General features: G+C 47.1%; 1 protein-coding gene across 2 annotated transcripts in view; it reads right to left on the bottom strand.

Moving 5' to 3' along the window:
* LOC310751644 (unconventional myosin-Ie-like) overlaps positions 1 to 18,762 on the bottom strand; it is a 51,481-nt gene extending 32,719 nt beyond the window's left edge. The window contains exons 1-4 of one of the 2 annotated variants that reach the window (XM_083591032.1): positions 18,319 to 18,762; positions 5,148 to 5,285; positions 3,653 to 3,742; positions 633 to 727 (exon numbers count right to left, since the gene is read on the bottom strand). In XM_083591032.1, the coding sequence (XP_083447158.1) occupies positions 633 to 727; positions 3,653 to 3,742; positions 5,148 to 5,285; positions 18,319 to 18,321 (326 nt within the window). In that variant the 5' untranslated portion in view covers positions 18,322 to 18,762. Of the gene's footprint in view, positions 1 to 632; positions 728 to 3,652; positions 3,743 to 5,147; positions 5,286 to 8,779; positions 9,223 to 18,318 lie in introns of those variants that run through there. The other variant, XM_083591033.1, reaches the window with a different exon arrangement.
* Between the last annotated feature and the right edge of the window lie 3,044 nt (positions 18,763 to 21,806).

A 21,806-nucleotide genomic window follows, 5' to 3' on the forward strand; every position in this document is an offset into this window, starting at 1 on the left:
ACACAAAGAGAGGAAGATATCAAAGAACCAAGAGGGGTTTAGCTGCAAAGAGAGGTACTAAAATCATACACCAGACACTTGGTACCAGTCACACTGGAATATAGCTATTATGGAGAAAACCGCGTATGATTTGAGATTTTGACAAGGACTAGAACCTGCAGGCACGTTTTATATGATTTGGCATTCCTTTCTTGCATATGCTAGAGAACTATCATTTTCAAACCATCATCAGAAGCCTGGCAAATTGGGAACTAGACTTGCTAGTCAGATAATGCTAATATTCTTCATCTGTATACAACATTTATTCTCGCTTTTTGCTTTCGTGACTTGGACTTCATCATTTTAACCTCTCTGCAACAGCACAGATTATATGTGCCTTTTTTCCCATCTTTCAATTTCTGCCAGTCTGTCATCTCTTTGTTTTATATATTTAATTTCTAAAATGAAATAAAAAAATCCTTACCAACCCCTCCCCCCAAACTTCCCTACCCAGTTCTCTAAACTGTGCAGGATTTTACAAATATCATGTATCTCCCCCACTGCTTATGTCGCCTTTTTTCTAATCTAAAAGCCCCCAAACAACACAAGCTTTCTCCATATCAATGGCACCCTTTCTGTCCCTGTAACATTACCTGATAATGACGCACTGATTCTCCCCATCAATCAACATGTTCCGGTACATGTTATCAGCCAGAGCATAGATATGGGGAGGGTTTTCATACTGGGCCTGTGAGGAAGACATGGGCCACGTAAGACCTTTGATTATCCTATTTTCCAGAAAACCTTTGCTTTCCAAGGTATTTTAAGATCTAGGTAACAAAGGGCCTTGGGCACGGGAATCCCCCATCATGGCAATGACACAGGCATGAAAATGACTATCTGGAGAATTTATTTATTTATTGCATTTATATCTTAAGGTGGCCCCCACTCTTCTCGTTTAATCCCACACAGCAAGAGACACACATCTTGTAAATGTACACACCCATTCAGAGCAGGCATAGGCAAACTCGGCCCTCCAGATGTTTTGAGACTACAATTCCCATCATCCCTGACCACTGGTCCTTTAGCTAGGGAAGATGGGAGTTGTAGTCCCAAAAAACATCTGGAGGGCCGAGTTTGCCTATGCCTGATTTAGAGGAATTTCAGCATCATCACCAGCAATCATTCATTCATTTATACATGCTTTTTGGGAGAGCGCAAAAATCAACAGAACAAACTTAGGTCCCTGCATTCCATTGCGTCTTCTCTAAGCAGAACTTAGCCGGATCCCACCAAATAATAAGTTATTTGCACAGCTCTGCCGATTAGTGGCAGTCCGTTTAAAATATTTGTTAATTGCTCCGCTGCCAAAGCGTTTTGGGGTCCGTATGCAAATGTGCGAATTAAAAAACGAATGCGTGCATGAAATATAAATACAACTTGAGCCTGACAAATGGTTAGAGGGGAATGGAGTAAGGCAGAAAAACAGCAAGAGAAAATTAAAACCTGAAAAATTAAAAAAAAGCAAAACAGCTTTTTGAAAAGCAGCCACGTGGCTCCTTAGGAAGGATTGCTGTCCTAAGGGGTCCCTTCCTACAATTCCATGATTCTGTGAAACATTTTTAATATCTATCTATCCATCCATGCAGGTGGTGCTGTGGGTTAAAACCACAGAGCCTAGGGCTTGCCGATCAGAAGGTTGGCGGTTTGAATCCCCGCGATGGGGTGAGCTCCCGTTGCTCGGTCCCAGCTCCTGCCAACCTAGAAGGTTTGAAAGCACGTCAAAGTGCAAGTAGATAAATAGGTACCTTCCGACGGGAAGGTAAACGGCGTTTCCGTGCGCTGCTCTGGTTCGCCAGAAGCGGCTTAGTCATGCTGGCCACATGACCCGGAAGCTGTATGCCGGCTCCCTCGGCCAATAAAGCGAGATGAGCGCCGCAACCCCAGAGTCGGCCACGACTGGACCTAATGGTCAGGGGTCCCTTTACCTTTATCCATCCATCAATCTCCCTCCCTACAGCTGGCTGTTAAAGGGGATGGTCTGCCCACTGGCCACTAGATGGCAGTGTCAGAGCAAAGCAGACCTCCCTGTGGGTCAGAGTGGGCATGGCAAATCAATGGCACTTCTGACTGGGCGCCGAGGTTCCAGTTGCACAACTCTGTGAGTGTGGCCACGCTCCCTCCTTTGACTCACGGCTTTCGCAGCGTCACTGGAGAGGAGGAAGTCATTCCCACGCTCCAGCAGACTTTCAGGCCAGCTCCCACCTACCTCGCCTTCCCGTTCTGGATGGTAGGAGCAGCACAGCAGGCAGGAATACAACAGGTGAAGCTGACCACCCGTTGCTACCCGGGAAAGTTGAATTTCTGACTGCCTGGCACGGGACACAGAATATCTTTTTGTTGCTTCGGTGTTCAAAAGAGCTTTCCTGGGTAGCCGAGACTCTGAGATGGGTCTGGGGAACCTATAGCCATCTGGGCGCTGCTGAACTATAACTCCCATCCTCCTCCCTCCTTGTTGGGCCATGCTGGCTTCTGGGACTGATCTGATGGGGAGTCACTATCGGGGTGGGGCAAGGCACAGATATTCCCCTGCCCTGTTCTAATCCAAGAGTGCCTCGACAATATTATTTTGTTTACAGTGGTACCTCGGTTTCCGAACATTGACGAGCGTTTCGATTTTCTAACACCATAAACCCAGAAGTAAACCACCCCCACCATTCTACCTGGATGCTGAGGTCCAGCCCCGAGGGCCTTCTGGCGGTTCCCTCACTCCAAGAAGTGAAGTTACAGGGAACCAGGCAGAGGGCCTTCTCGGTGGTGGCACCCACCCTGTGGAACGCCCTCCCACCAGATGTCAAAGAGATAAACAACTACCAGACTTTTAGAAGACATCTGAAGGCAGCCCTGTTTAGGGAAGCTTTTAATGTTTGATGCATTACTGTATTTTAATATTTTGTTGAAAGCCGCCCAGGAGTGGCTGGGGAAGCCCAGATGGGCAGGATATAAATAAAATAAAATATTATTATTATTATTATTATTATTATTATTATTATTATTATTATTTATTTTATTATTTGTACCCTGCCCATCTGGCTGGGTTTCCCCAGCCACTCTGGGCGGTTTCCAACAAAGATGAAAAATACATTAAAATGTCACACATTAAAAACTTCCCTGAACAGGACTACCTTCAGATGTCTTCTAAATGTCAGGTAGTTGTTTATCTCTTTGACATCTGGTGGGAGGGCGTTCCACAGGGTGGGCGCCACTACCGAGAAGGCCCTCTGCCCGGTTCCCTGTAACTTGGCTTTTCGCAGGGAGGGAACCGCCATAAGGCCCTCGGAGCTGGACCTCAGTGTCCGGGCTGAACGATGGGGGTGGAGATGCTCCTTCAGATATACTGGGCCGAGGCTGTTTAAGGCTTTAAAGGTCAGCACCAACACTTTGAATTGTGCTCAGAAATGTACTGGGAGCCAAGGTACGCTTCTCGTTTAATTGTCAGCACAAGGCTCAGAAAAATGGAATTCCTACAAATGACAGATCTCGATAGTTGCTTTGAGGGAAGCTGGGGAAGCCAGTGTCACCGGAAGGGGGGGGCAGGACTCTGCACATGCCCAGGGGCACTCTCCACCTCGGCAGCTGCATAAACAAAAGGAAGGCAAACCTAGTAACTTACCGCCCCCTGGTACATGTCGATCTCGCGGTCGGTGAAGTAGGGCAGTTGTTTGAAGGGGTTCACGGAAATCAGGACAGGACCAATGTAGGTCTTTTTATGTTTTGAAAGTCAAGGGTCAAGGAACAAGACAAGGGTGGGCAGGCAATTCAGTGAGCAGTCAAATCCAGCAGGTTCCCTCCCAGTTGAAATAGCCAGAGCCCTGAAGCTGGATCAGGCCAAAGGACAATCCGGACCTTCTCCATTATTTGACTGGCTGCGGTGAAATGACATAATCTACATAACTAATTATTCTGCCATTGCATTATTCTACTTGTTCATTGCAATGCAAATGGCAGGAGGGCCAGAAACCCGACTGATGAAATATCATTTGCAGATGGAATAATATACCTCCGGGTATAGGGCAGTATTTAATGCCATAAATAACAACAACAACAATAATAATTATATTATATATATGCCGCCGATCTGACTGGGTTGCCCCAGCCAATCTTGACAGCTTCCAACAAAATATTAAAATGCAAAAAACCTTGAGCATTAAAAACCTCCCTGTACAGGGCTGCCTTCAGATGTCATTTAAAAGTCAGATGTTTATTTTCTTGACATCTGACAGGAGGGCGTTCCACAGGGCGGGCGCCACTACCGAGAAGGCCCTCTGCCTGGTTCCCTGTAAACTCACTTTTCGCAGTGAGGGAACCGCCAGAAGGCCCTCAGCGCTGGACCTCAGTGTCTGGGCTGAATGACGGGAATGAAAATGTTCTTTCAGGTATACTGGGCCGAGGCCATTTATGGCTTTAAAGGTCAGCACCAATACTTTGAATTGTGCTCGGAAACGTACTGAGAGCCAATGCAGATCTCTTGAGACCGGCGTTATGTGGTCCTGGTGGCCACTCGCAGTCCCCAGTCTAGCTGCCGCATTCTGGATTAGCTGTAGTTTCCAGATCACCTTCAAAGGTAGCCCCACGGAGAGCACATTCCAGTAGTCCAAGCGAGAGATAACCAGAGCATGCACCACTCTGGCGAGACAGTCCGCGGGTAGGGAGGGTCTCATCCTGCGTACCAGATGGAGCTGGTAGACAGCTGCCCTGGACACAGAATTGACCTGCGCCTCCATGGACAGCTGTGAGTCCAGAATGACTCCCAGGCTGCGCACCTGGTCCTTCAGGGGCACAGTTACCCCATTCAGGACAAGGGAGTCCTCCACACCTGCCTGGCCCCTGGCCCCCCAAAACAGTACTTCTGTCTTGTCAGGATTCAACCACAATCCGTTAACTGCAGCAAATGCCCATCGTATTCTCTGGATCAATTTCCGTTCCGGACACAAATAAGCAGATATCGGCAAATTTCTGCAGACATTTCTGCCAGAATCCCGTCATACCTGCCCTGGAGCTGCTGATTGCGTTTAAAAGGAAAAAGGTGGTCCTCACCTCAATTCTTCACCCCAAAGAAATTGGTCAGAGCCTTTACTCAAAAAAACCCAACACGTGTAAAGGGATACAAATATATAGTCGTCCATGAACCGCTTCTTGAGGTTCTCCACGATGGCATCCTCACTGATCTTGGACAGCAGGACCATGTCATCCACGCCAGTCTGCTTGACATTCTGGGTCTGCCAGTGATACCGCTCTTTGCTGACCTGCGGGAGAGTATTATTAACATCCGTGTTTATTGAATTGTATCCAGGCATCCTTCCTCTTCAAAGGAGCCCAGGGCAGCAAACGCACTAGCGATCAGGACACCTTAAAAACAATACCAGCAAAGGTGCAAAACAGGAAAGATCTTTAAGAAGTCTTGCTGGTGCCAAAAAGAACACAGAGGGAAAGAATTCCAAAGGGTGATGTTTAATATTATCTAAAACATTATTAGTAGTAGAAGTAAAAATATTTTTACGCTGTCCTGAAAGGGGACAAATATTCCTGAGGCGGCAAACGATTAAATACAACATAGTGTAAGAATAATCAAGTTGTTTAAAAGCCAGTGAAAATAAACCACAAGCGTCCAGCCTCAAAAATTCAGTACATAACAAAAACAGAGGAATCCACCTTAAACTGAGCCAGACCGCTGGTTCATCTAGCTCAGTATTGTAACTAAGCTTCTAGTCCAGCGGTCAGCAAGGTTTATCTTTTCTGGGCCAGATCAGTCCCGCGAAAATCCTTTCGTGGGCCAGATCGCGGGCCTGTCCGTGATTTTTGGCGTGTGTGTGCGCGCAGACACAATTTTCTGTGTCTGTGCATGCGCAGATGTGATTTCTAGTGCCGCGGAAGCAAGTCCTCACACCGCGCTGCACTGTTTTAGCGCAGAGCGCAAGCGGGCAACTCAGTTTGGGGGCAGTTCGTGGGCTGGTCAAACGACCTCTGCGGGCACTTCCGGCCCATGGGCCTTAGGTTATTGACCCCTGTTCTAGTCCTCATCACTGTAAATAAAGGGCTGAAAGAATAGGAAGACAGGAAGATGAGGAAAAGGAGGGGACATTTTATCATATGTGGTGGGATTGTAAGGTAATTTTAAAAAATTGGGAAATGATATACAATGAATTGAAGAAAATGTTCCATTTAACATTTGTTTAAAAACCTGAAGCATTTTTATTAGGGATTGTAGGGAAAGATCTGCCAAAAAAGCTGAAAAACATCTTCATGTTATGCGACAATGGCCGCGAGAGTTTTAATAGCACAAGGATGGAAGACTGAAGAAACCCCAACTAAAGAATCATGGCAAGAAAAATTGATGGACTATGCAGAACTGGCAAAACTGACATACAAGCTACGGGACAAGGATAACTGTGACTTTAAAGATGAATGGGAACCCTTTACAAAGTATTTGAAGACACAACAAAGCGAACTGGTTTTGAATAAACATTCACAAACTTTTTATTGATAATAATCAGCTAAATAGTTTGAGGATTTATACAACTGTGTAACATGCAGAAAACAGCATTTTTAGAGAAATCAAAGACTGTAACTGAGGGAAGTCAGTGGGTGGGGGTGGGTGGGTTCTGTAGGGGGAGGGAGGAAAAATGGGGGGGAATAAGGATGATATGTTTCTGGATATGTTTTGTTTTAATTTTGAATAAAAGTTATTTTTTAAAAAAGGAAGACAGGAAGATGCTTTTTATCATGTCAGACTACTGATCCATCTACCTTGGTCCTGACTACATTGACTGACATCAGCTTTTCAGGGTTTTGGAGATGGAGTCCGTCCCAGCCTGGAGATGCTGAACCAGGGAACTTCTGTGTCCAACCAGTGGGCTCTACCACTGAGATGCGGACACTCCCTTAAAAAATAATTGAAAGATTCTAGTCCTCATAGTTCTAAGCAGAGCAACTTGTCTGTACAAAAATATTCATTGTTTGGGGAAAAATATATTTGGGGGGTCTGGCCAAATGATGTATTTAGGAAGACGAGAAGGTCTATATTTTTCAGTTGGTAAGAGAATTTTTCATTGAAGTGGATTGCAAACATTTCCATGGCTCTGTACTCAAGTCAATGTGCTCCCACATTTATCTGAAGACTTCATAGTCGAAGTGTGTCTGGTTTTGATATGTTTCAGAAGATACTTGTCTCTCATATTTTTTCAACTCATTGACACTGGAATATCATTACACGCAAATATCCTGGCTTGTTTGGGTATGAGATAGTTTTTACATAATTGTATTTTAAATTAGAAGTTATAGATTTGTAATTTAATCACAGGCTACCAACTTTGCTTTTTAACTTCATTATTATTTTTTGGCCTTTATTGGAAGAGATCAGGGAATACTTTCTCTTGTTTGTTGGTTTTTCTGAATAAAGGGCTAACATAAACATAACAGGAACAGGAACACAGAAAACCGCTTTTAAAAACCTTTTGCATAAATTAATAAACAGGCAGCAGAGAAATGGACTTCGTTGAGGCCCATCAACTGACCTTTCCGGGAGAAATAAACTGAATTAAACTTTGAGGTGAAGGGAGCTTAGACATTTCGCCTTCTTCTTACACTCTTCTTCTTGAAAGGTTTTTGTTTTTGTTTTAAATATACCAGGCAATCGGGCCCTACTAATGTCTTCAAAACTGCATTGGCTAGCCCTTGTCCCCACCGAAAAATAAAATCAAATCAGGGACTACAAATTTCTTTTGCACCACCAAACTTGGGTGGTCTTTTTCTGTGAGTGTGTGTGTGTGTGTGTGCAAATTTTTGCAAACTTTAGAAAAGGCCGGTTGCTAAGGCTTCTTTCCTCCCAAGCTGGCTGAGACAATGACGGTTGCCAGGCGACGTGCCAGGATCGAGGGAAAGAGAAAAGCAAGGGGCACAGTCGCCATCTCAGAGTGGAGAAAGGATGGGCAGTCTGGAAGCAAGAGAGAGAAAAACACAGCCCCATGCAGGACTCAAAAAGGGGGGCAATTCTCCCACGGCCACACCCAGAAATGAAGCGAGGCAGCTGTAGAAGAAGAAGGGGGTGCAATTATTATCAACAACAAACCTCCCCCCAAAGGAAGGAGAGATGGAGGGGGAGCATGAATAATAAACTCCAGAACCGAGTTCGAATTCCACCGCTTGGCCTCAGTCACACAGCGAGTGGAATTTGACCGGAATTTGACCATGAGGGCTGGGCTTTCTCATGCAAACTTCTCTCAGGGATGCCCTAAACTTAAACCTAAGAAGTTTAAGTTTCCTTTAAAAAAAGGGGGGGAAATCTCCATTTAAATTTGCAATGCACCCCCTGCCCCCATTTCCATAACCTGCAACAATGTCTACCACAGGGACATTGCTGGAGCTGCAGAATTAACAGCAAAAAAGCCCTCCGCAATTTGGCCCTCTCTAGGGAGCCTGCCATCGTTCTGCGGATACATTCAACTCCGTACATTTAAAGCGCATGGCTTCCTACAGAGAATCCTGGGAACCATAGTTCCCCGCCTCACAGCGCCACAATTTCCAGGGCTTTTTAACAAACTAATGTTCCCAGGGTGCAGGCTGTGTGGATGCACCCTGGCTTCATTCTTCCAGAATCAGCATCCAGCATAAATGGAGAGGGTTTACCCGAGCATGTGCCGAGTGCACCTCTGACTTGCGGCTGTTCGGAGAAAGATCTCCCCTCCCTTCCCCCCTCCCTTTTTGCTGTGTTCTCAGGATTCTGCCACATCTGGTTTCAAACCTGTTTTTTCCCTTTCCCCTTTTAATAACCGCTGTGCTCAAAACAGTCTACAGCCGAAGGAAGACAAGGGTTGACATCTCCCGTCATCGCCGCCACTAAAGGGCGCAGGATAGGTGCCTTTTTAATCACAAAGCCGGACCGGAGTTGCCGGGTCCAGGCTTGGTTGCCGTGGGCGACGGCGTAGGCCCGGCGGTGCTTGAGAAGGGGACAAAGGCGTTGGCAAGGCTGGCACTGGCAGGGGCCTCCTTTTCTGTGGCACACAGGCCTGCCGTCTTCACTCGGGGCAGCCCAGAGACTCGCTTGCCACGCAGTGGTTGTGGTGCCCACGCTGCCTGGCAGCCGCCATTGCCACAAACCCAAGGCTGTCTTCTGACATGAGCTTTAATTGCATTTGTTTGCCTGGGGATTCTGCCACAGCTTCTGTCCTTTTGCCCCGTGGTATCAGGGGACGCGGGTGGCGCTGTGGGTTAAACCACAGTGCCTAGGGCTTGCCAATCAGAAGGTCGGCGGTTCGAATCCCCGCGACGGGGTGAGCTCCCGTTGCTCAGTCCCTGCTCCTGCCAATGTAGCAGTTTGAAAGCACGTCAAAGTGCAAGTAGATAAATAGGTCTTCCTCTGGCGGGAAGGTAAACGGCGTTTCCGTGCGCTGCTCTGGTTCGCCAGAAGCGGCTTAGTCATGCTGGCCACATGACCCGGAAGCTGTACACCGGGAAATAAAGCGAGATGAGCGCCGCAACCCCAGAGTCGGCCACGACTGGACCTAATGGTCAGGCGTCCCTTTACCTTTACCTTTATCTGTAGGGTTATGGAACTGTAGGTCTCTCTCACGCTAAATTTCCTTCGCATCAGCAGGCCTGCCGGATCAGGCCCATCTTGTCCAGCCTCCTGTCCTCGCATTGGCCAAACTAAGGTGCCATGTGCAAAACAAAGCCTGGAGATACTGTAAACAGAATGGATAAATGAACCGTTCAACCAGTAGCGTAAGTCCAGTCACAGAACGGCAACCCCGTGCCGCCACAATGGCAACTGGAGAATATGAAAAAGTTTTTCAAAGCTGTTTTTCAAAGCTGTTGGACTTATTCTACTTGTTGAACGGTTCACTTATCCAGTCTGTATAACGTTTATTGCACATGTAACTTGTTAAGATAGTTGTACCTTTATCCACTCCGTGTTTACAGTATCTCCAGGCTTTGTTTTGCACATGGCACCTTAGTATGTTTTTTGCTTGAATGGTTACAAGTCTATCTCTAGTCTAGTTATTATACAGTGGTACCTCAGGTTACATACGCTTCAGGCTACAGACTCCGCTAACCCAGAAATAGTGATTCAGGTTAAGAACTTTGCTTCAGGATTAGAACAGAAATCATGCTCCGGCAGTGCAGCAGCAAAAGGAGGCCCCATTAGCTAAAGTGGTGCTTCAGGTTAAGAACAGTTTCAGGTTAAGTACGGACCTCCGGAATGAATTAAGTACTTAACCTGAGGTACCACTGTACTAGTAAATTTGGTTTTATACTTATAAGCAGGTTTGTGGTGTTGTTGTTTTGTTGCATTATTATTACTGTCACCACATTTGATGCTTTGTGTACATACTCACATTGGCCAAACCAGATGTCTCTTTTGGGAAACTCGCAATCAGGATTTGAACACAAGAGCGTTCTCCCCTCCTGCGCATTCCACCCACAGGTTTTCAGAAGAATTGGTGCCTCCAGCTGTCTCCTGTCGGAGAAGCAGCCATCATTAGCTGCTCTCGTCCGTGAATTCGCCCAATCGTCCTTCAAAACCATCCGAGAGGACGGCCATCGTTGCCTACTGTGGAAGGGAGTTCCACAGTTTAACTATGCCGCCGCTCTCCCACCCTTTCCGCACAGGCCCACTTCTCTTCCGCCGCAATTTGCCCGAAATTTCATCATGAGAACAGCAGGGGGGGAGCCATGAAAAAAACCTGCAGAAAATATACCACACAAAACCCCTGCAATATTCCGGGTTCGCAAAGAGATCTTGTCTGGAAGCGATCAACACAGATATGAGCGCTAGGGCTTTCTGCTAGATTTCCAGAGGATTCTATCGCTGAACTAGTCAGACAAGTTTATTTGTAAGGCAATGACCACAGCTGTCCACTTAAGTGTCTCTAGTGAGTGAGAGCTGAGCTGAAAAGCAGGTTGGAAGCTGAAGACACAGAGACATGCCTGATCTGTACTGGATCCTAAGCTGCGACTAATGGAAAAGCCAGATCTTTGGGAGTGTTAATGCTGTGAGACAGTCTATCTTACGTTCATGTTGTACACAGTGGTACCTTGGTTTATAAACTTAATCCGTTCCGGAAGTCCGTTCTTGAACCAAAACCGTTCTTTAGCCGAGGCGCACTTTCCCTAATGTGGCCTCCCGCCGCCCGTGCCCTTCCACTGTTCGGCTTCTGTTCTTAGAGCGAGGTAAAGTTCACAAACTGGGACACCACTTCCAGTTTTGCGGAGTTTGTAAACCGAATACAGTGGTACCTCGGGTTAAGTACTTAATTCGTTCCAGAGGTCTGTTCTTAATCTGAAACTGTTCTTAACCTGAAGCACCACTCTAGCTAATGGCGCCTGCTGCCACCGCTGCACCGCCGGAGCACAATTTCTGTTCTCATCCTGAAGCAAAGTTCTTAACCTGAAGCACTATTTCTGGGTTAGCAGAGTCTGTAACCTGAAGCGTATGTAACCCGAGGTACCACTGTACTGTGGATGCTCAGGTCACGAACGTGATCCATGAGGGAAGCACATTTGCAACCCGCAGTGGCGCATCTGCGCACGCGTGGGTTGCAATTCAGCGCATGCGCAAAGCGCAATTTAGTGCTTCTGCGCATGTGCAAGCACCAAAACCCGGAAGTAACCCGTTCCACTACTTCTGGGTTCGGCGTGGTGCGCAACCCGAAATCACGCAACCCGAAGTGTCTGTAACCCGAGGTATGACTGTAGTTCGTAAAATGGGCCGTTCTTAAACTGAGGTACCACTGTATATGCGGTGAATGTGTAACAATATGATCATCAAGTCTTCTTCCCTTCCCAAAGCACACTGGGCCTCCATAGTTTCTTGCCTTCCGAGCGATCGCCTGCACCCCCTTATTTCCTTCCGCGCAGCCTGGGCGCGGAACTCTCTGTCTCGGTTGCGAAACCTGCTCCTCCGTCAGCTCTCTCTCTCGCTCATTAACTCGGCTTGGGAGTCTCCAAGATTCCCTTTCCGCCTCAGGGGGAAAACTCCCAGGTGAAAGAGTTAGGCAGCGATACCAATGGGGCGAAACACCAAACCAAACTCGATCGCCCGCTCTTCTGCCACAAGAGCATTCCGGGACACGAGACCCCATCTCCAGCCCTCCCAAGGTGGAGACTGCAAACTTGTGCCACGAAAACCATTTCCGAACCACGGCAGAGAAATTCAGACTCTCAAGTGTCCTTCCCTCCAAATTCCAGGCCTGCGTGGAAGGAATGTAAGGCGTTATTTGCCGTGCAAACACAGCTCCACCCTGACGACATCCGTAGACTGCAATGATTTAACACCCAGCGCCTGCACAACCTACTTCCACACGGGCTTATATGTCATCTGGTATACTGCAGGAGGACATGGAGGTTCTGCTTAACAAATGAAACATCTGCATGTGACCAGCTCTTTTCCTTCCTTGTTGGGCCTCGGGAGAATAGCCCCATGGCCCCCAAAGGAACATTCGTGGCCCTCCAGATATTGCTGGGGTCCAATTCTCAGTTGCCAGCATGGCAAACAAACTACAGTTCCCAAGATTGTTTGGGATGCTTTAAATGTGGGAGTTGGGATTCCAGGGTATGGGATGGAGTGTGGGCCCACCCTATGTCTTTCAGGGACCTTTCTCAGAAAGGAAGTGATTTAAAAGGAATACAAAAGTGAACAACTGAACCATTTTCTTGAACTTGCATAGGAATATTAAGCTTATTTTAGGAATTAAAATAATCACACATAGGAAAGTGAGATGGGGGGTACCTTTAGCAAACATTGCCCCCCCTTGCAGTTTCCTTGTTAAAGAAAGCTTACTCAGGAGTAGATTTACCTGTTAAGCACAGAAGTAAGAAGACTGGGAAGGAGAAAGCTCAGACAGAAGGGGGGACATTTTAGAAGGGGGGCTGTGTCTGGGTTAATCTTATGGATATTTCTATTGTAGACCACCTTTTCTGTGATGTAGGTATGATGTTTGTGGGGGTGGTGGTCTTGGGTTACACCCCTTCTATGATGTATGTATGATGTATGGAGGTGTGGTCTTGATCTACAGGGTGGCAATTTCAAAAGTCTTTGTAAGGCCATGCACGTCATTTTTCTGGGTTCCTCTTCCTCTCCTGCGGGTGAGGGGAGCACCCTGTTGCAACAGTTCAATAAAGATCAGGCTTACTAGCCGCTTTGCTTCTCAATATTCTCTGGCTGGCCTCTGTTATTTTCTCCTACCGATAGGGAACCCAGTTAAGGACTCTATATGGGCTCTTGGACACCCCATAAGGGAAAAAGGGCAGATTTTGTTTACAACAGAAGCAAAATGTAGTTTTTCTTTCTTTGCGTTAAAAAACAAACAAACGTGGGCATGATCCTTGATCCAAGGAGGCCAAATTGCCTGTGGGTCACACGGAGTATCAGCTCTCAGGAAACAGGCAGCGTAGAAGGCAACCTCAAGCAAGCTGACATCACCCACCGGTATCGAGAAGGCCTCACCCCACTGAATCAGACCTGGGCTGGCTTCGTGCATGGTCACCTAGTTGTGGGGGAAGGAATAAATGAAGCACATGGGTGGGGGGGGGATGGGAGAGAGGAGGAACCAAACAGGCTGATTCAGTGCCCCCTCCAGGGGGGGAAACATTCCAAAGGCTTCTCCATCAAGCCTGGTCCTGTCTAATTTTCCCTGCAAGGGCTCCGCTGGGCAGGGTGGCACAAGCGATTTCCCCACCCACTTCCAAACACACCCACGTAGCGTGTCAGAATCACACCCCCGCAGAAGAAGTTAACCATTAACCCCGCTGGCATGGCTACCGAGGGGTTTGCTTCATTCAGGGGAAACTGAGCTAAACAGAGTCGCAAGGGCATAGTACAATTTCGCTGCATTTCATCGCTTCCTCGTAGTTGCCTCCCACCCGTACGATACGATAATCTTTATTGTCCTTGTCCCATACAGAACAACAAAATTGGGGGAGGGGGGGAATCAACATTCAAAAACCAGCAAGCCTGCTATCCCAGTTATCCCAGCCTGGTTTGCCCCCTAAAAACTCTGATAAGGTAAAGGTAAAGTTAAAGGGACCCCTGACCATTAGGTCCAGTCGTGACCAACTCTGGGGTTGCGGCGCTCATCTCGCTTTACTGGCCGAGGGAGCCGGCGTACAGCTTCCGGGTCATGTGGCCAGCATGACTAAGCCGCTTCTGGCGAACCAGAGCAGCACATGGAAACGCCGTTTACCTTCCCGCCGGAGCGGTACCTATTTATCTACTTGCACTGTGACGTGCTTTTGAACTGCTAGGTGGGCAGGAGCTGGGAATGAGCAACGGGAGCTCACCCCGTCGCGGGGATTTGAACTGCCGACCTTCTGATCGGCAAGTCCTAGGCTCTGTGGTTTAACCCGCAGCGCCACCCACATCCTGATACCCCATAATTAAATACAATATACTCCCACAGAGACTACCTTAACTGCGTTTAAAACCAAAATCGCATTTGGATAGAAACTGTTTCTCAGGCGGCTAGTCCTAGTCTTTATAACCCTGTACCTTCTTCCAGAAGGCAGAAGCTGAAAGAGATCATTTCTGGGGTGCGCACTATCCTGCACTATCTCTGCAGCTTTCTTATGACACCTGGAAGCATAGATTTGATCCAAGGTGGGAAGAGTGCGCCCAATTATTCTCTCTGCAGTCTTTACAACCCTGGACAGCATTGTTTTTCCCCTGACCGTGCAGCTCCCAAACCACACACCACGTGGCCGGAAACTGAGACTTGGCGGGGCACGCACATGGCTCGCCATCAGTCCCGGTGGCTCCCTCACTCGCTGATGCATCCGCGTGCAAGATTGTGTCGCCTACGGTGCACGAGTCCTCGCGGCAAACCCACGGGCAGGCCCACAAATTTCCAGGAAGTTGCCTTGTCAGGCCGCCGGCCCATCTAGCACAGTATTGTCTGCATTGACTGCCAGTGGCTCTCTGGGGTTTCAGGCCAGGGACATTCCCAGGTGCTCCAGCCATTCCTTAAAAACTAAGCACGATACTAGTCCTCATGGTTCCGAACTGAGGGCTGAATTGTGTACAAACGCAGGAGGCTGCCTTCTACGGAGTCAGACCACTGGGGCCCATCTAGCACAATATTGTCCACACGGACTGGCAGCAGCTCTCCAGCGTTTCAGACAGGGAGTCTTTTTCATGCCCCTCCCCATCTCACCTGGTATAAGGTAAAGGGACCCCTGACCATTAGGTCCAGTCGTGGCCGACTCTGGCGTTGCGGCACTCATCTCGCTTTATTGGCCGAGGGAGCCGGCGTACAGCTTCCGGGTCATGTGGCCAGCATGACTAAGCCGCTTCTGGCGAACCAGAGCAGCGCACAGAAAAGCCATTTACCTTCCCACCAGAGTGGTACCTATTTATCTACTTGCACTTTGACATGCTTTCGAACTGCTAGGTTGGCAGGAGCAGGGACCGAGCAACGGGAGCTCACCCCGTTGCAGGGATTTGAACTGCCGACCTTCTGATCAGCAAGTCCTAGGCTCTGTGGTTTAACCCACAGCGCCACCCGCATCCCAGCATCTCACCTGGAGATGCATGCAAAGCAGAGGCTCTAGCACGGAGCTACAGACCTGCCCCTGTTGGTGAGGATCTCTGCCCTCCCAGCTTCAGTCCCTACTGGCGCCACCAGGTAGGGCAGAGAGAGAGGCTCCTTGTCTCCCCAGGAAATACTGCCTGTCAGTGTCGACAGTAGTGAGCGACGACAGCAGGAGGGTGTGTTGGATTTTTTAGCTTTCAACTTCCAAAAATGAACGCTGCTAAAAAGCTGTAGCATGACTTGGGAATTCAAGAAATTTTGGTTGAATTGATATAATTTAGTTTTGCTTCAAAAGTAATATGTGTGCAGAATTGCACAGAAATTATTGAAAACGACTGAAGTTCTTCTTCTTGTTGTTGTTATTTAGCATTACCTGACATTTTCAAAAGGTAAAATGAAAATTATTTGGCTTCCCAAAAGCAAATTATGTGCTTCTTCATCAAATGTAGATTTGCCAAGCTAAATGTTGTCCATTCGCAAAAATAATAATTTGAATCCCTCACAACCAAAAACATATTTTTAAGACTCCTCACTGAAAAAAACTGAAAGAATAAAGTCCCATACCCTAATACAGTGGTACCTCAGGATGCGAACGGGATCCGTTCCAGAGCCCCGTTCACATCCTGAAGTGAACACAATTAGCGACTGCGCGTCTACGCATGCGCGGGTCATGATTCACTGCTTCTGCACATGCGCGTGACGTCATTTTGACTGTCTGCGCATGTGCGAGCAGCAAAACCCAGAGGTAATGTGTTCCGTTACTTCCAGGTCACTGTGGAGCGCAACCCAAAAGTGCTCAACCTGAAGCATATTCAACCCGAGGTATGACTGTAAAGCAGTTCCCTCTGTTCCTGTTAAAATCAGTCCTTTCTTCAGAACAATGAGGACTAGCCTCTCACTTTATTTTTAGGGAAATGACTGCAACTCAATGGTAGGGCAGGTTCAACGACAAGCATTTCCCTAGGAAAGACCCCTGTCAGAAACTCAGGAGATCAGCCGCCAGCCATTGTAAGTAACACTGATTTTGCATGGACCAATCATAGGATTGTAGAGTTGGGAGGGATCCCAAGGGATCTATGCAATTCATGAATCAATGATCTGATTCAGTCAAAGGCAGCACTCTGTGGAATACATACTCTCATATGCTGGGGTTCTGGAAGCTTTGAAACGTTATTATTTCAGCAACAACTATGTAGATAGGCAGTTATTGGGTTATAGGGGTGTGGGTTAAGTTATTAAGCGGAGGGGTGATGGGTTAAGCATTCACAACTTTGTTCTAAAAAGCCGCCACCAAAAATAAACAGCGATTTACCAGGAACAGGGCTCAGAAAACAGGAACTCTTCCTGGTAAATAGGGGAAACTGGAGGGCAGAAGTATGCCAGCCATCAATTTGATGGGCAGTTCGCTAGCCCACAAGAAAAGCCAGGAGGGAGATGGTCCTTTCTGGATTATCACCTCTCTCGGGCTGTTTCTAAAACTGAAAAAGGAGAGGGAAACTTCCCGCCCCAGTGACACTCCTTCCAAGAACTGCTCAGATAGGAAACCTAAGCCTTCTTCAGCTATTTCTGATCTGAAGTTTCTCTAAACTGCAATTCGGAAGGTGATTCAGCCGCAGTTTAAGGAAGCCGGGGAAAAGAAGAAGATGATTAGGCCAACTAAAATGTGACAAAAGAGCAAGTTTTTTATTTTAAGGTTCTGTAGAACTCTTCATTCTGAGCCCGGCTTCGGCTGGGGAGGGCGGGATATAAATAAAAAATTATTATTATTATTATTCATTAATGAAAGCACATTTTCCTACTCTTAAAAATCCAGGGAAATGTAGTTCGTAAAGGATGCTGGGAACTATAGAGCAGTAAGGAGTAAAGTATAGTTCCCAGGATTATTTCACACTCTCTGTGTGTGCTAGTTTTAAATGTATGGTATGAACGCAGCCCAAAAATATTGACTGAAGGGTATGCCTTGGAGCCTGCATTTGTTGGGAAAATCTAAAGACAGACCTTGAGACAGAAGGCATTCCAATGAAATTTAAGCACATGTCAATTAAAATTATATCAAAAACGCATCCAGGTGACTTGAAAGCAGTTGCCTCCATACCGTTTGAAAAATTGTCCCCTCTCTTAAATTGCAAAGATTATTTCCATTTCCAAACAAGACCTTTTTAAAATAATAGAAACATTTCTCCCCAACAGCTAAGATCTACCGTCAATGATTTGAACAAGAATACACATTCTTATTTAGGAGTAAACTTCATTGAATGTAGTGGGACTTACTTTGTAGACAGTACATAGGATTGTGCTGTAAAATATAATTGCATTCGTTCTGCACTGGCTGTGATTTTTAAAGAACCCCAAATCTGAGGGTCACCTGTTGCTAAACCGGAGGCTAAATCGAAACCGGCCCATTTCAACATTCTTTCTAGAAGTGTCACTAAGATCCACCGTCAAAATGCCCATTAATTTAATTCAGACGCGCATTTTTAGATCAGAACGTCCTGCAAACAAGTTGAACATGAGAATCGGGGCCTAATTTTTTTATATAGGGAGGCGGGAAAGAAAATCAAAAAAAGTTCAGGATTTGCTGCGGAAAAAGAAACTTGATCCAACTTTTTCTTTTATGGTGGGGGGGGGGGCTGGAGGGAAAGTTGGCTGGGCGCTCAGCTTGACCCAACGAAACGAGGAGGGAGGAAAACGAGGAAGGGGGGGAAAGGCAGAAGATCCAAAAAATCTGTTTCCAAGGAAAAGCGAAAACACTCACCATGGTGGAATCTTGTCTGCAAGATCTTCACCCGCGCAAGCAATTCCTGATTCTTACTGCGTCTTGCAGGTGGCGCCCATCGGAAACTCGTTGCAAACTCCTTTTCCCAGGCGCAGGGAAAGTTCTCCTCGGGAGTTGGGGGCACTTCCTCCCCAGCCAACCCCCCCGCAAAGCGAAAGTGCTCCCAAAGTGGATGAACTGGAGGAGGGGGAGGGGAGGAAAGAGAGCGAGCGAGCGAAATCAACTGCTCCCTTCAAAACATTCCTGACCTGATCGCCCTCTTCCTCTGCAAGATGGGTTGGGCCAGGAGAAGGAGGAGGAAGGCAGGAAGGCAGGCAGGCAGAGACAGGTAAGCTGTGAAACTGAGGTTTGCTTTTTTTTTTTTTTTTTGCAAGGCTGGCTAAGGGGTGGAGTGGTTGAGGTTTTGCATTGAAATGGCAAGGAAAGGTTGTGGCGGTGAGTTTCGCAGGCGCCCCCTGGTGGAGCAGAAAGGCGAAGGCGCGCAGCTGCGGGCGAGGCGCTTATCCAAGGCTGCCCTCTCCTGGGCGAAGGAGGAATCGCAGCGGCAGGTTAGAAGACTCAAAAAAGGTACCGTAATTATGTGAACTGTGAAATAATGGAAGGCGGGGAGGGCACGCAGTACTATGAACGTTTAACTGCATGGGGCTTTTGTTTTGTTTTCTGATACACCAAAAAAAGGAAAAAACAGAACAAAAATACAAATAAAAACAGTGATAAAGACAGTGTTAATTACAAATCAATAAAGCAAAAAATGGACCTTGGACTATAGACTTGACCTCCCGCCTATTCCTTAAAGGTAAAGGTAAAGGGACCCCTGACCATTAGGTCCAGTTGTGACCGACTCTGGGACTGCGGCGCTCATCTTGCTTTATTGGCTGAGGGAACAGGCGTACAGCTTCCGGGTCATGTGGCCAGCAGGTCTAAGCCACTTCTGGCGAACCAGAGCAGCACACGGAAACGCCGTTTACCTTCCCACTGGAGCGGTACCTATTTATCTACTTGCGCTTTGACGTGCTTTCGAACTGCTAGGTTGGCAGGAGCAAAGACCAGGGCGGGGATTTGAACCGCCGACCTTCTGATCGGGAAGTCCTAGGCTCTGTGGTTTAACCCACAGCGCCACCCGCATCCCTATTCCTTATTTCAATTATATATTATTTGTTGCCAGTACACACTTTTATCATAAATTAACTAATTACTGGTTTAGCTTAGGTCTCATATCTTTCTTAAAGCTACTACTGAAATTATTCAAATGCTATGACACAGTTTAAACTGCTGTAGTTGTTTTTCAAATAAACTTTGAAAACGTCCCATTTTGAGACGAATTCCTGTTTTGGTTTGTTCTTTATTTTTTCTGATAAACTGTCTAACTCCACATAATCTGTTAGTTTTTGGATCCATTCATGAATAGAGGGAATTTCATCACTCTTCCATTTTCTAGCGATAAGAACTCTTGCTGCCACTGTAGCGTATAAAAGATACCTTTCATTTTTTGCGGGATATCCGAACCTGTAGTCCCCAGACGATAAGCTTCTGGTTTCCTCTTAAAGGAAATCTTTATCATTTTTTGTAATTCTAAGTGGATACTCTCCCAAAATGCCTGGATTTTCTTACATACCCACCACATGTGATAGAAAGTGCCCGATTTGTCTCCACACCTCCAGCAGTTGTTTGGGACACTTTTGTACATCTTCACGACAGTTTCCAAGGTGTTAGATATCATCGATGTTGCATTTTTAGAAAATTCTCTCTTAAGACATCCATGGGATTATTTTGATGCATCAGTGTTAGTCCAGATCACTGGCTCCGCCACAATCCCAGCCGGCAACTTTCTATGTTCCTATTGAAATATTCAGTATATCCCTAGACTCCCCATCAGATTAAGGCAGGGGTCAGCAAACCTTTTCAGCAGGGGGCCAGTCCACTGTCCCTTAGACCTTGTGGGGGGCCGGACTATATTTTTTTGGGGGGTGGGTAATGATCAAATTCCTATGCCCCACAAATAACCCAGAGATGCATTTTAAATAAAAGGGCACATTCTACTCATTTAAAAAACCACTGATTCCCAGACTGTCTGTGGGCCAGATTTAGAAGGCGATAGGGCCGGATCTGGCCTCCCTGGCCTTAGTTTGTCTACCCCTGGAATAAGGCAATGACATTGCTGCATGTGTGGATATTGAGAGAATCTGGAAGAATTGCTGGGAAATTGCGTTCGCCTTCCACAAACCTCACCAGGTTCCATATACCCTGAAAAGGGGTCCCGTTAAGCCCACACTGTTGTCAGTCAAGGTCAGAACAGCTTTTAGGAGGAACTCTTCCTTCATTGCATGAGACATTTCACCTTTTTGAATAAGTGTTAATTACGTCAGCACAGCTGACTTTGTGTCCCAAGCACTGATGGACTCACAGGAGAATATCTTTTCCCTGGCAGTGTGTGGGAGATGCTGTGTGGTGTGCTGGACAGCAAACACAGCACAGCACAGCTCCAATACTTTTTTTCCCCATAGGAACAATGGCATCATTTCCCAGAGCCCCAGGGCAAAGGATGGACCCCCTACTTGCTCTGGGAAGGGAATGAGGTGACAGCAAGGCTTTCAAGTTTGTCTGGTACAGGTTAGCTCAGAGGAAGGCAGGCAAAGAGGGAAAAGAAACAAACGCAAAGGCTAGATACTTCTTTCCTTTTCTTTGATGGAGTTCCTACTTCACACTTAGCAGCTTAAATAGATGTGTGTCTTTGCAAAGGGGTCAGCATTTCTTGATTGAAATGCCAAAGGCTGTGGTTTAGTTCAATGCAGTTAAATAGAGGACTAACATTTTTGCAGCAGCCATGTTTTAAGGGCTGCAGTAGTGCGACAGCCAGTTTTCAGCTGGATGAATGACTCTGATGTTTGGAAGGGATAGGCCCCTAGATTGGGTTGGCTAACCTGTGGTGCACGGACTGTATCCAGCCCCACACAAAGTGTTTTTGGCCTCCTTAATGACTGCCCTGTCTCCAGTTAAAAAAGTATGGCTTTACCAACTGACAAAATAAAGTCTGCAGATGGAAGGCAAATGGCTGAGCCATTCACTTAAAATCAGTACAAAGCACCAAGCCTTTCTTTCCCTCTCCAATCCGGCCAGGACCTTCTTGGCTCATTCCTTCGACATTTTCGTAAGGCTATGCTCTGAGACTTTGACCACTTGACCGCTACAGAGTCTACTTTCTGGGGCCCTCCTGCAATCCCCTTTAGATGCCCATGGCAAGACTCTGCCAGCCTCTCGCCCCTTCCAGAAGAGGGTCAATCCTGCTCTTAAAACCCACGGGAAATCTCCCAGAGCATGGAGCGATGGAGAACCACCGCAGGCGCTTCAGAACCGGTGACTGCACCTGCTTCTCCCTTCTGGTGACATCAGGGCAGCTCAGCCAATCGCCACCCGAGCCACTATCACTAGCACCGCAGCCACGGAATTACCTCCCCGCAAACTGCAAA

Source organism: Podarcis filfolensis, assembly GCF_964270895.1.
Source record: "Podarcis filfolensis genome assembly, chromosome: 16".
NCBI lineage: Eukaryota > Metazoa > Chordata > Lepidosauria > Squamata > Lacertidae > Podarcis > Podarcis filfolensis.